General features: G+C 33.1%; 1 protein-coding gene across 7 annotated transcripts in view; it reads right to left on the bottom strand.

The window, feature by feature from the left end:
• Positions 1-2,112: 2,112 nt before the first annotated feature.
• LOC115232331 overlaps positions 2,113-13,690 on the bottom strand; it is a 36,534-nt gene continuing 24,956 nt past the window's right edge. For all 7 annotated transcript variants that reach the window (XM_029802156.2, XM_036513824.1, XM_029802158.2 and 4 more), the window contains exons 3-7: positions 12,287-12,676; positions 7,580-7,747; positions 6,406-6,467; positions 4,205-4,453; positions 2,113-2,672 (exon numbers count right to left, since the gene is read on the bottom strand). In XM_029802156.2, coding sequence (XP_029658016.1) covers positions 2,628-2,672; positions 4,205-4,453; positions 6,406-6,467; positions 7,580-7,747; positions 12,287-12,676 — 914 coding nt within the window. In that variant the 3' untranslated portion in view covers positions 2,113-2,627. The remainder of the gene's footprint in view (positions 2,673-4,204; positions 4,454-6,405; positions 6,468-7,579; positions 7,748-12,286; positions 12,677-13,690) is intronic.

Below are 13,690 nucleotides of genomic sequence, written 5' to 3' on the forward strand. Positions count from 1 at the left end.
ATATATATATATATATACATCATTTAATATACACAATTTACAAAAGAGCTACTAATAGTTTTATGCCGTAGAGACACACTTTTTTGCATTAACCTTCTTCATGATTTTCTTCTCATTTTTTCCCCCATGTTTTTTCCATAGACCAGCATCCTGGTTTTTTAAATACATCAAACAATATGCACTGAACCTCAAAGATCCCTTAGAGATACATAGCATGTTATATAAATCAGCCAAATTATTGTATCACAATGGCATGAAACTATTAGCAGCTCTTTTTTAAATTGTGTGTATTAAATGATACTTATCTCTCACAGGATGAAGCAGTTTTTCTGTTGATCCTACCTACAATGGAACAGTAAATATGTGTGTGTATGTAGTCTCTGTTCCACTTTCAGTCACTCTAACATGTCTCATACAAGTACCTTGTTTCTACTTTTCTTGTACTTTTATTTTTTTTTCTTCAAGGAGAAAAGAGAAAACATCTAAAACTTAAGACATTCTCAAACTTCGTTTTTTTTTATTCCAGCATGAAACTGATATCGCAACTTTGTATGTTCATTATCTATTTTCTTGTGGTGTACTTTTTAAGATACATTTTTAGATTTTCATCATGTTGACACAGAATAGTGATCTGCTCATTTGTATTACACTGAATATGTTATATATATAAATTCAATGTAATACAAATGAACATACACACACATGCACGTATGTGTGTAGTGATGAAAATTAGCTTCAAATTTTGGTACAAGACCAGCAAGTTTTGGGGGAGGGGGTTAGTCAATTCACATCAACCCTAGTACTCGACTGGAACTTAATTTAACGACTAAAAAAGGATGAAAGGTAAAGTCAACCATGGCAGAGTTTGAACTCAGACCAGAAAGGGTGAACAAAATGCCACTAAGCATTTCACCCAGGGTACTGACGATTCTGCCAGTTCACTGCCTTATGTGCAGTGATAATATTAAAGGATGAAAGGTAGTAAAGTTAAGCTGCTGGAGAATTTGAATTTTTTACATTAAGGAATGGGACCGTATGCATTAACCTTTCTACCAGTTCACACTCCACTCTGTGTTAAAATTGTGATAGAAATAGTATATGGTTATGATAAAAATTTTGCAACTTCCATCTCTGCTAGGAATATAAATGAGAGCCACACCCGAAGAAGACTGAAAATACAGCCAACGTAGTTCTGAAAATGAGTAAAAATGGAAATCCTAAATTGTTCACATTTTTAATACACAGAAATATAATCACCATGTATTATTAAATATTATTTTAAACAATATTTTTTTTTCAACAAATATATAGTTGAGGCTGTATATAAATTATTTGATATTCTTTCATTAATTTATTTATGTTCAGTGGAATCAACTTTTTAAAATTAATAATAAAAGAAACAAATTTAGTCTAAATGTAATCTTTTTTTTTTTTACTGTTAATGTAATTAAAAAACAAATTACATCTACAGGCAGCAGCTATCACAAATGCTGCCAGTAATAATGGTGTTAAAAACATTAATTAATGACAACATATTTAAATGATTATTTTCAAAACTGTACTAAATATTCAGCTTACAAATATACTAATGCCAAAATATATTTTAAATAAAATTAAATAAAATAAAACCTCAATCAAAGTAAGGGAATTTTCATTTTAGAACACATTTTCATTTTACAATAATTGGAATGTTTCTTTTCGTGAAAATGTAAAATAAATACTTATGTTTGTTATTTGATGCAATTCTAAAGTATAATTAAAGGCTATTACTGTTTGTATTATATATATATTATATATATATGTGTATATATGTATATGTATGTACCTATATATACATATATGTATGTTATGTATGTATGTATGTATATATAAATATATATATATTTAAGTATAAATATATATATATGTATGTATATATGAGTGTGCATGTGTGCATATAAATATCTATGTATAAATATGTGTGTGTGTGTGTGTACATATAAAGCTAGGCAATTTGTTTCTTATTTGGCTAGTGTTTATTTGTTTTTCTTATAAATGTCATTGCAAAACTGGCTCTAAATTTGATAGAAAACCATTGATCACTGTTCCAACATTTAACAATAGAAAAAAAAATGAAATGAACAAAAATTCATTATACATTTTCTATACAAAATATTCCCACTCGTTTTCATAAATATCTTGGTTTCTTTGTGCATTTTCCTTCCTTCTTCTCTTGTAATTAGCACTGTTCAGGATGGGGAGATAAATGGCAGTGTATGGAAAATAATCCTGAAAGCGATAACTTTCACTGGAATTAAAATTATTTTCCCTCCCCTGTTCATGTATGCTTTTTCTTTTGAATGTTATCAATTAAAATAAATTGCATTTTTTTCAGAATTTTAAACATCCAGCCATTATACTTGCATAATCATCAAGCATTATTACCACTTTTATGAGGTAACTTCCCTTCCAAACAAATAATTGTGGCAGTGATGTTTTTGTTAAGAGGAATTCATTCCAGCTTCCTTTTCATCCACAGCTGGGTTTGTGCAAAGTCCCACAACTCAGTGAAAAATCTGATGAAGCTATGTGAGATCAATTAAGCTAAATATTTGTTAACACAGTCATTACCCTGTCACATAATTATATCACTCTCCTTTAGGTTCTTCATCTGTGTCTTCAAGAACGGAATCCTGTAGGAAGAAAATAAGTAAATAAATAAATAAATAAAAACAGATGCATGGTCCAAGAACTAAACTACTAATCCATCCCCTATTGAAGTCAGTTACTGCAGGAAAAAGGTTGGTGCACTTTTTCCTGCAGAAGCCTGGTCTGAAGCCCGAACAACTGAAGAAAGCCACTAAGGAGATAGGCATAACAATTGAAACCAGCTTGAGGTGGTTGTGGTTGATAAGAAACCACAGGTGGAACCCTCCTGCAAGTGAAGACTAATTCAGTCCGTGCTGCCACATTCAGGTGAAGCATATAAGCTAAAGGGCAAAACACTTGTGACCCTGAAATCCCTGCTGATTATATGGAAGAGTTTTCAACATTGCAATAGATTCAAAAGAAGAGCTTGCAACATTTCTGAGTAACTCCCACAGTTTCTGTAGGGGGCAAAGCATATCTGATGTTTATCAAATAAATATATCGCTTGGTGAAATAAACATTTCATCAAGCAAGTCAAAATCAAATTATATTACTAAAGATAACATGTACCTCTTGGCATGGTACATGAAATAATTCTGTCATATTCAATTTGCCTGATTCACATTTGAGTGGTAGAAAAGGGGAAGAGCAATAAATGTGACTTGCAACAATAATTAACTGAATCAATCATCAACATGTGAGAAATACTCATCTATTTTACTGACCCAGGAGGGATGGAAGTCAAAATAATATTCCAGTTTTGAACAATCTATTGTGTTTCATAATTATAAAATAGTGACTTTTAACATTGGTATATAGTCATATATTTTAGGACAGTACAAGTCAACTAATTTGACGGGTACATATTTTATTGCTCTTTATGACACAAAAAAATCAAAAACAGAAAGCAATATTTTCTCTCAGAATGTAAAAAGGATATTAATATCACCGTACTTGTTAATCTCTGGATATTTACTATCCCAAGTCCCCAAGGACTCATAGGGTCAGACACCTGGCTTCCATGGTGATAAGTGGCTGGGATCACTACATTACTCATCTACTGTTGAGTGGGCTGGGGCAATGTTGAATGAAGTGTTTTACTCGAGAACACAACGTACCACCCAGTATGAGAATTGAAACCACGGTCTTGCAACTGTGAGTGCAACACTCTAACCACATGGCTATGTACCATGGCAATTTGTACTGATTGCAAATTTTGGCAAGAGGCCAGCAATTACAGGGAGGGCAATAGTTGATAACATCGACATCACCGCTCCCAATCTCCTCCTCCACCTGTTCCCTCCACATTTTTCCTAGTCTACCTAGCTTTTGCTGTCCATTTACCTAAAACTCTAGCACCCTCTTCAGAACATTCTCCTCACCCCTCCTCAACACATGCCCATACCACCACACTCCATTAGCCCTTGTCAGCCATTTCACTGATTCCTCCAACCCCAGCACCCCCATCAAGTCCTCAGTCCTCCCCTTATCAAACATCGTCATGATAAAATGATATTTATGAGGTGAAAATGTCAAATATCTTTAAAATATTCTAACAAAGATTAAACATACGTACCCAACCACCTTTCTCCACAATGAATGCTGCACACTTATCCTCAAAGTATCGCAGAGTTAGTTCTTTTATCTGGGAAGCCATTGCACGAAAAGGTCCAACAAGGTTGATAGCTGCCTTGGAAAGGAAGAAGAGAGCTGCCACCTCTTGTAAGCCACTCTTGTCTTTAGAGTATGCTTCAAAAGTCTCTTTGAAATTCTGATAGGTAAGTTGTTTAAGTATGTCTATGACAGCTTCACTTGGGAACTGACTCTGGAAAACAATATATTTCACTTTTTATAATTTCTCTTTTTCTTAAAAGTAAATTCTAAATTAAAAATAAACAGCATAAAAAGTAAAAAGAATTCAAGTTCTAATAACTAAGCAGTTTAGTATATGTGTGTATATATTCTATTTGTTTCAGTCATTTGACTGCGGCCATGCTGGAGCACTGCCTTTAGTCAAACAAATCAACCGCAGGACTTATTCTTTATAAGCCTAATACTTATTCTATTGGTCTCTTTTGCCGAACCACTAATTTACAGGGACATAGACACACCACCATTGGTTGTCAAGCGATGGTGGGGGACAAATACAGACACACACACACATATATATATGGGCTTCTTACAGTTTCCATCCACCAAATCCACAGACAAGGCTTTGGTCAGCCCAAGGCTATAGTAGAAGACACTTGCCCAAGGTGCCATGCAGTGGGACTGAACCCGGAACCATGTGGCTGGTAAGCAAGCTACTTACCACACAGCCACTCCGGCACCTATACAAATATATATAATATCAGTGGAATGACAGTGTATTTCATTATCTTTGCTTCTTTCTTCAATTTTTTTCTTTTTATAATTTACAGCTGTAACAACTGGTATATCAATGAATAAAATGTAGAATTTATTATGCCTTTATAGCACAACAGACATTTACATAGGCATAGACATTTAATGCATTTCAGAGCTGGACATAAAACAATAACTTTTGTAGGTTTTTAGTTTCCACTTTCTCATGCTTACATGGGGCGGAGAGAATTTGTTGAAACAGATTTTCTACAGCCGTATGCCCTTCCTGTCACAAACCTTTACCAGTTTTTAAGTCATATATATTTCCCAGACATGTCTACGTAGAAAATTGGAAATGAAGGGCACTGTTTGGGTGACAGTGACACTTATTTTACAACTATGACACAATGTCAAAAACACACACACATACATGCGCATGCACACCAGGCTTCTTTTCAGTTTCTATGAATGAAATTCACTGAAAAAACTTTGCACAGCCCAGAATTATCGTACAAGATAATAGCTCAATGTATAATACAGTGGGACTGAACCTGAAACCATGTGGTTGGGAAACAAGCTTCTTAACCACAGAACCATGATACACACACATATACACACAAGTTACACATTCCTTTAATCTCTCCTTTGTCTCTCATTCATGCCACTATCACCCAGTCTCTATTGCCCATAACATTATCACTATTACCTCTAACACTCATACTCCAACAGCCCATCTCTCTTCTCATTCTCATTGTACTATGCTACCAATGTGACTAAGGATAGCAGTGAATCTCTTACGTTCACTACATATTGCATCCAGTATCACGAGGGATTCTGTTGGACTTGTTAGATTTTTATCTCCAACTTAAACAACCTCATCAGATTTGTATATATCTCAAACACTACCGATATTTTCTATACCCTGGCCATTTGGTGTCAATATCCATCATCCACTCCCACCATGTATCCATCTCTTACAATTCATCACTCTCTCACCCGTCTCCTGGTGTGCTGGTGTCACAATAAAATAGCACCTAGTACACTCAGTTAAGTATAGGGCTGGAAGGACCCCTTTGTTTTGTCAAAATCACTAAAGCCTTTCTAATGCAGGGGTCACAATAAAATGCATGCACCATACACTCTGCAAAGTGGGTGCTGTTTGGAAACCAAGCCAAAAGTGAAACTTATAAGCAAGATGCAGTCACCTGATCCATTAAGGAGAGCAACCCATACCAGCATCGAAAGCAGACATAAAACAAGGTTGAAAGATACAGAAAATTGTGCCTGTCTTATATCAAAATATTAGCGACCTACTGAATTTCAATGAATTTTTAGCTTTAAATTAACATTTTTATAATGAATTATAAATCATTTACTTTTCATATTTAAAATGGTTAATATTTAGATTTTTAATTAGGGTAGAACAGAACTTACAGAGGTTTTTATAGAAAGAATGTATTCCACAAGTTCTTTCTCTAATTCACTCAGTTCTGGTGCTGTAAAATAATTGTAATTTGTATATAATTTCATCCATGTTTATCCTTATCATCACTATTATTATTATTATTGCTATTATTATTATTAATATTTTTAATGCTGTCACAATAATAATAATTGTTTCAAATTTTGGCACATGGCTAGCAATTTTTTAAGGACGGAGTTAGTTGATATCACTGATTCAAGTACTTGGCTGCTACTTTATTTGTTGACTCCAGTGCATAACTGGTATTCATTTCATCGACCCAAAAAGGATGAGAGGCAAAGTTGGCCTCAGCAGAATTTGAACTCAGAACATAAAGACAGATGTATACCACTAAGCATTTTGCCTGGTGTGCTAATGATTCTGCCAGTTCACAGCCTTAGTAATAGTAATAATCCTTTCTTCCTTTCAGGTACAAGGTCTGATATTCGGGGGAAGGGGATAGTCGATTACATCAGCCAGAGTACTCAGCTGGTATTTATTTTACTGATCCCAGGAGGATGAAAGGCAAAATTGCTCTCACCAGAATTTGAACTCAGAACGTAAAGACAGACAAAATGCTGCTAAACATTTTTCCCAGAGTGCTAACAATTCTGCCAGCACACTGCCATCATTAATAATGATGATGATGATGATCATCATAATAATAATAATAATAATAATAATAGCAATAACAACAACAGCAATAATAATAAAAACAATAATAATTGTACTTTAATATCTTTACTGTGAATTTTTAGAAAAGAAACTCTTAGAAAGTAGTTAATGATCAAATATAGTAACTGAGGTACACATTTAATAAACTTTTAGAAGTTTAAATATTTGAGATGGAAATGCAAGTTGTGCATGCATAGGCATATATTAGAGTTAAATAAGTTTTTAATTCAAATTTGATGTTAATAAGTTCAATAAAAAAAAATTGTAATCATATTGATTGAGTTTTGTTTTTCACAATATAAATTAACAACGAATGTAACATGAAACAGATGTAACATGAAACAGATGCATTAAAATTTGGTGTAATTTACTTTGAATGTAACATAAACAGATTACTAATCATAATCAAATTAATTGCTTGTGCCAGAACGTAAGAACTTGAACTGAGAAGAAAGTAGAGATAATAATTACATTGGATTCTAGCACAGGCACCTTCTGAATCAGATGCTGATGTCTGTGTATCAGCGAGATTCATCAGTTTATCAGCCACTCGTTTAAACATATCAGTTTTTGATTGGTCTTCGCTAGGTTCAGAAGACATAACGCCGCCGACAGCACCATCAACTTCATCAAATTCATCTGTTTATAACAAGAAAAATGGGGAAAATACATTTAGTAAAATTTATTGGGTTTTTAACATAAAATACACTAAAACAAACACCCCACATCATTCACTATTTACATAATTTGAGCAATATGTATATGTATAGATACAACACAACATGCAGCCTGGTCCAGGAATTGAACTCACAACCTCATGATTGTAAGCTCAATGCTCTAACCACTCAGCCATGTGTCTTCACATACATACATACATATACATACATACATATATATATACACATATATATATATATATATATATATATATATATATATATATATATATACACATATATATATATATATATATATATATATATATATCATCTATGCCATTTTGTTTTTTATAGAAAGTCTGAGTATCTCAACCTGTAAAACTCTTCCAAACCACAAACTAGGGCAAGTATTTTTGAGGAGGATGAGCAACTGGCCATACATGCAGGATACCCCACTACATGCCAAATAGTGTCCCATAGAAGGTGAGAGTCCTACACCTTGGCACCAGTATCACTGCAAGGTACTTCATCTAAGTCATGCCAGTCCACTGGCGTGTATGTGTGTGTGAGAGAGAGAGAGATCATACAATTAAAACTAAAACAAGTTTTCACTGAGATACCTAAATATATATCAACAAACCTCAGCAAAATGATGTGAAACAATAACCAATTTTACCACAAGCATGTATTGAGTACTTCAATACTTATGCAATATATATCAGGCTGTGGCCATGCTGGGGCACTGCCTTGAAGGATTTTAGTTGAATGAATTTACTCCAGTACACATATTTTTAAAGTCTGGTACTTATTTTATCGGTTTCTTTGGCCAAACTGCTAACTTACGAGGATGTAAACATACCGACACCAGTTGCCAAGCAGTGCTGAGGAACAAAATATATATATATACAGGGTGACCCAAAAGTAGGTTTACAGTTATTTAACTATCTCTTTCACATTCATATATTAATAGTTTAGATCTTAATTATAAAACAATATGAAACCATTATTCAGCAAGATGGAGCACCGCCACATTATGCGTTGACAGTAAGAGACTACATTAACCAAGCCTTTCCACAGTGTTAGTTTGGAAGATGGGGCAAAATCGAATGGCCACCATGTTCATCTGACCTGACACTAATGGATTTCTTTTTTGGGGTGTTGTAAAGAACAAGGTTTATAAGAAGAATCCCAAAACAGTAAATGAATTAAAAGATTACATTTCTGACGCATTCACTGAAATTGATGGAGATCAGAATTTGTGCTGCACTGAGTGTCAGAGTGTTCTGAAGAGGTTTGAAGAATGTTGCAATGAAGGAGGACATTTTGAGCATCTAAGAGATTAAACATTGTCTGTTTAAGATGTGCAGAAACAATATGATTGTAAGGTAGAAATTTAAATGTAATAAAATGTTTTAAAAGAGATTTAAAGTGCCTACTGTAAACCTACTTTTGAGCCACCCTGTATATATATATATATATATATATATATATATATATATATATATATATATATATATATATTTGTGATATCTAGACTTTATTATTCTTTTACTGTTTTCTGTGACTGAAATGCAGCCATGCAGTGATTGCTGTGGTTTTGGTTATTAATGTCAATGCCAATCAATTGTGGGCAGCATATTTTGTTGTTCTCAAAAGGAACTGTTACATTTTAAACAAAGGGAAAACGTTGCTGCCAAACCTACTCATTTCCTCCCTCAAAGTAATTTTCTGACCAGCAAGGGACTCATTTTATATTTGTGTAGATTTAAAAATACAAGTTTACGACTTAGTTTTGGAAAACCTTTCAACAAGTTTGTAACATATCACTATCATAACTTTTGTATTGATCTCTGGTAATTTTGATGTAGAAAATCTAAAATGACAGCAAATACAAGCCAGTAAACATATCTATCCTCACTCCTCTCACACCATTTCTCTGTTATCTCAAAAATCACACATTTGTTCCCCACCACTTACCCAATAAACTGATTTGTACACTCTATGTTATCTTATCAGTACAGAAATCGTCAGAGCTTAAAATAAAACAATTATTGTTTGATAATTTCTTGACAAACCAAGTCAGAAATGAAATTTCACTTGAAGCCATTTCACTTCACTTACATCACTATTACGTTAGAAAGAGCATGAACATCACAACTACCACTCCTCTTCAATTAGGCAATAGACCTGTGTTTGAAACAATAACATGTAATAAAATAATTGTTTCTAACATAAGCAAAGAGCTGAAATTTAGGAGAGGCTTAGTCAATTAAATTAATCTCAGTACTTGATTGATATTTTATTTTATCAACCTCGAGAGGATGAAACGCAAAGTTATCTAGGTGAGAGTGAACTAATAATGTTAGTATGTGCTGATGCCATGTAAAAAGCATCCAGTATACTCCACAAAGTGGCTGGTGTTAGGAAGGGCATCCAACTGTAGAAACCAAGCCAAGACAGACTATGGAAAATGGTGCAGCTCCTGTTAAACCATTCAACCAGCATGGGAAACAGACATTACATGATGATGATTTAATACTGTAACAATTCTGCTAATCTAATAAAATAATTGCTTCTGATTTGGTCAAAAAAGCAAACAATTCTGTGGGAAAGGAATTAGAAAATTTAAAGTGTGCAAGTTCAGAGCCAATTCCTTGCCTTCAGTTGCAGCAGGCTACCAGTGCCTGATCTGCTGTAGAGCCTAAGCACACATTGGACTAATTGGCCACAGCCAGACACACCATGACCTGTCCTCTTCTCCATGTGATGTCCTTGGTCACCATTGGTAACAACAGATGAACTAATAGTGAGACATCAAACTGGATCAGTTGGTATGCTGCTATCTTGGCCATCTAAAGCACAGGAAAGAAACTAAATATTTTAACTGTCAATATAATAAAGAAAAAAAATGATTGTGTGATGTTCATGCCTTTCTCTGAGAACAATGACATATGGAATTTATTCACCATTACTTTGGGATTAAAATCAACTCATAGATTTCATTCATAGAAAGTTGGACTTTATTTCTTCACTGATTTTAAACAAAACGTAAAAGTCCTTACAGTCAATTTAGTGTGTTCATTAACTTCATTAAACCCAGAAGGATAAAAGACAAACTCAAACTGAAAAGTACTCAAAATAAGAACATAAAATTTTGTGACTAAATACTGCAAAACATTCAAAACATTTTGTCCTTTGTGATTGTACCTGGTTGTGTCAAACCACCACCTTTATATATTACTTGCCAATAAACTAGTAAGTTAATAAAGACAACGACAACATATATGAGAGGTGCAACAAAAAATATAAATAGCTTAACTATAAGAATAAAAAAAACCCATTTACCAGTTGCGTAGTACTGATGAAGGCAATGAGTGATGAGTGAGTACATAAAATACATTATTTTAGTTTGAGAAAGACACAGAAACAGAAGCTGAGATGTAGAAATATTCATGATACCATCAAGTCATTTAATCTGAACTAGTGTTTTCAGAGATAGCCAGGCCCATAGTATGTGGGACAAGCTAGGGTTTGATAAAGCAATTGCGTGAACAAGACACATAGGGTGCACTTAATTTTGATATTTTAAAAATGTTTTATTTTTACTGATTTGACCCTTTAGCATTTAAACTTGTCATATCAGGGCCAAACATTTTACCTATTTTCTTTTCAAATTGGCTAGATCTGGCCTCTCAAACCTACCTTACAATGTCATTCTAAAAATAATCACATCATTGGAAGTTTGAAGCTACAAGATTAATGCATGATTAATCCAAAATATTGTGAATAAATAAGCATTACATATTGACAGAGTAATCAATGCTAAAGGGGTAAGAGATTAGTTCAGAGTTTATTCTAAAGCATATGTATATATACATCTATATACACATGCATGCTGCATAATTCATAACAGATCATAAATATGCGTTGTAGTGAGGAATTGCAAGTGTGCATGTGCTTTTAAATAACCCAACAGTATCAAAAATATTTCAACAGTTTTCCAGAAAAGTACATTAGACAGAGCAGTAAGAGAATACAAAATATGTATGCATATCTACATATATATATACATACATACATATATATATACATACATACGTACAGATACAAATATATTCATGCAAAGTATGAGAAACTTAAATATTAAAATGATAAGTTGAAATCAAGCAAGAAGCAGAGAATTTTTAGTATTCCATTTCCATAGGTCATAATAGAGGCTTACATTTATTTATATGGCCTTTGTTATGATCTATGTAATGTTTAGCAGTTAAGAATTAAATTTAAAAGAAAGTAAAAATTAAGACATATATATATATTGTGTTATTATTTTCACTAAACTAACTGTAAGCCCTGAAAGAACAATCTTTAAAGAGGTCATCATGCTCTTGTAGTACTTGTAAGCAAGACGCTTTTTTTTCTTTTTCTATTTTTTTTTTTTTAATATGGAAAGTTTGTAAGCTTCCAATGATTTTCGATAAAGAAAATTTTAGCTTGAAATACTTCCTGGACGATAACTTACCATTATTAACTTCAGTATTATCACAGTCACTGAGATGCTCATAATGCTCAACAGATGATCTGCGTTGAGTCAGACCATCTGGTGTACAAACAGTCGTTACTTTCTCAACGTGTTCAGCCTTAAATTCAAAATTTCCTCGATCTGGAAGCTCACTGGTAAAAACTGGATTAATGTTCAGATGCAAATTGTTTCGTGGAGCTGAAGTCTCAATAAGTGGATAGTCATTCTCAGCGTCATTGTCTAATGCTATAATCTCATTGAGAACATTTGTTGTAGTGCTATCTTTATTATCTTTACTTTCTTCTTTGATTACGTGTATAGCTTTATCATTGCCTTCAGATGCTGTTCGGCGATGGATGTTTTGAACAATATTCCTCTGCTCAGTGCTTTCTGTTCAATCAATAAAAATATGGTGGTAGTAATAGTGGTAGTTGTTGTTGTTGTTGTAGTAGTACTAGTGGTTGAGCTTTTTCATTTAATTGTTAGATGTTCAATGCAGAGAATTTAGTAGTGAAAGAGTATATAACATTATAAATGCATATGTGTAAACATGTTTGTCAAAATCTTGCATGTCAATAGAATAAATTTCATTTGAAAAAAAAGAAGCATGTGTGCTTGTGCTTATTATTTAGGCCTCTTTTGATATATTAATGCAACAGGTAGCACAGTAATATAGCTAATACAACAGGTAGCATAGGAATGCATCCAATTTATTTTCTTGATTAAATGGATAAGTTATATCAATATTCTCATTATCATTTATAATATAGAATAATTACTTTCTGAATTTAAACATGAAACGCATACACATATGCTTATATACACACACGCAGACAAATATAAATATTTATATAAGGGCATCCTATTTGTAATGTCATTTTTAGCACATAGAATGTTTTAATGTGCCTGGTTCTCTTTAATCTGATATACTTTGTAAAGGTTATCCATCCCATTCATCTAGCCAGCCAGCCAGTCAGAAACACATCAGATCTAACAACATACTTTACACATAATGCCCAAGTGTCAGATCAGTGTTGCTGTGTATCAAAACTGCACCTTGTTGGGGTTAGAGAAATGCATATACTACATACAGTACTGCCCTGTTTCAAAAATAGGAGTGGTACTATAGAACTAAGATGAAACAGGAATTTTGTCAGATATTTTTGTATGTGAAAAAGTAGATTAAAATATTTATTCCAAAGTAATTTAACAGAAGCAGGACTACTGTAAATGAATTAAGTTTCATGATTTATTGAAAACTACTCTTTAAAATAATTATTGAATGACAGTCAAAAACTTGACCTATGATTCTCTTTGACTCTTCCTTTAAATTGGCTGACATTTTACGAACATAGTCAAGTGTTTAAATTTTTAAAAAAAACAGGTGTCATGAATTGTGAATAA

This window comes from Octopus sinensis, linkage group LG2, assembly GCF_006345805.1.
Source record: "Octopus sinensis linkage group LG2, ASM634580v1, whole genome shotgun sequence".
NCBI classification, from domain to species: Eukaryota; Metazoa; Mollusca; class Cephalopoda; order Octopoda; family Octopodidae; genus Octopus; species Octopus sinensis.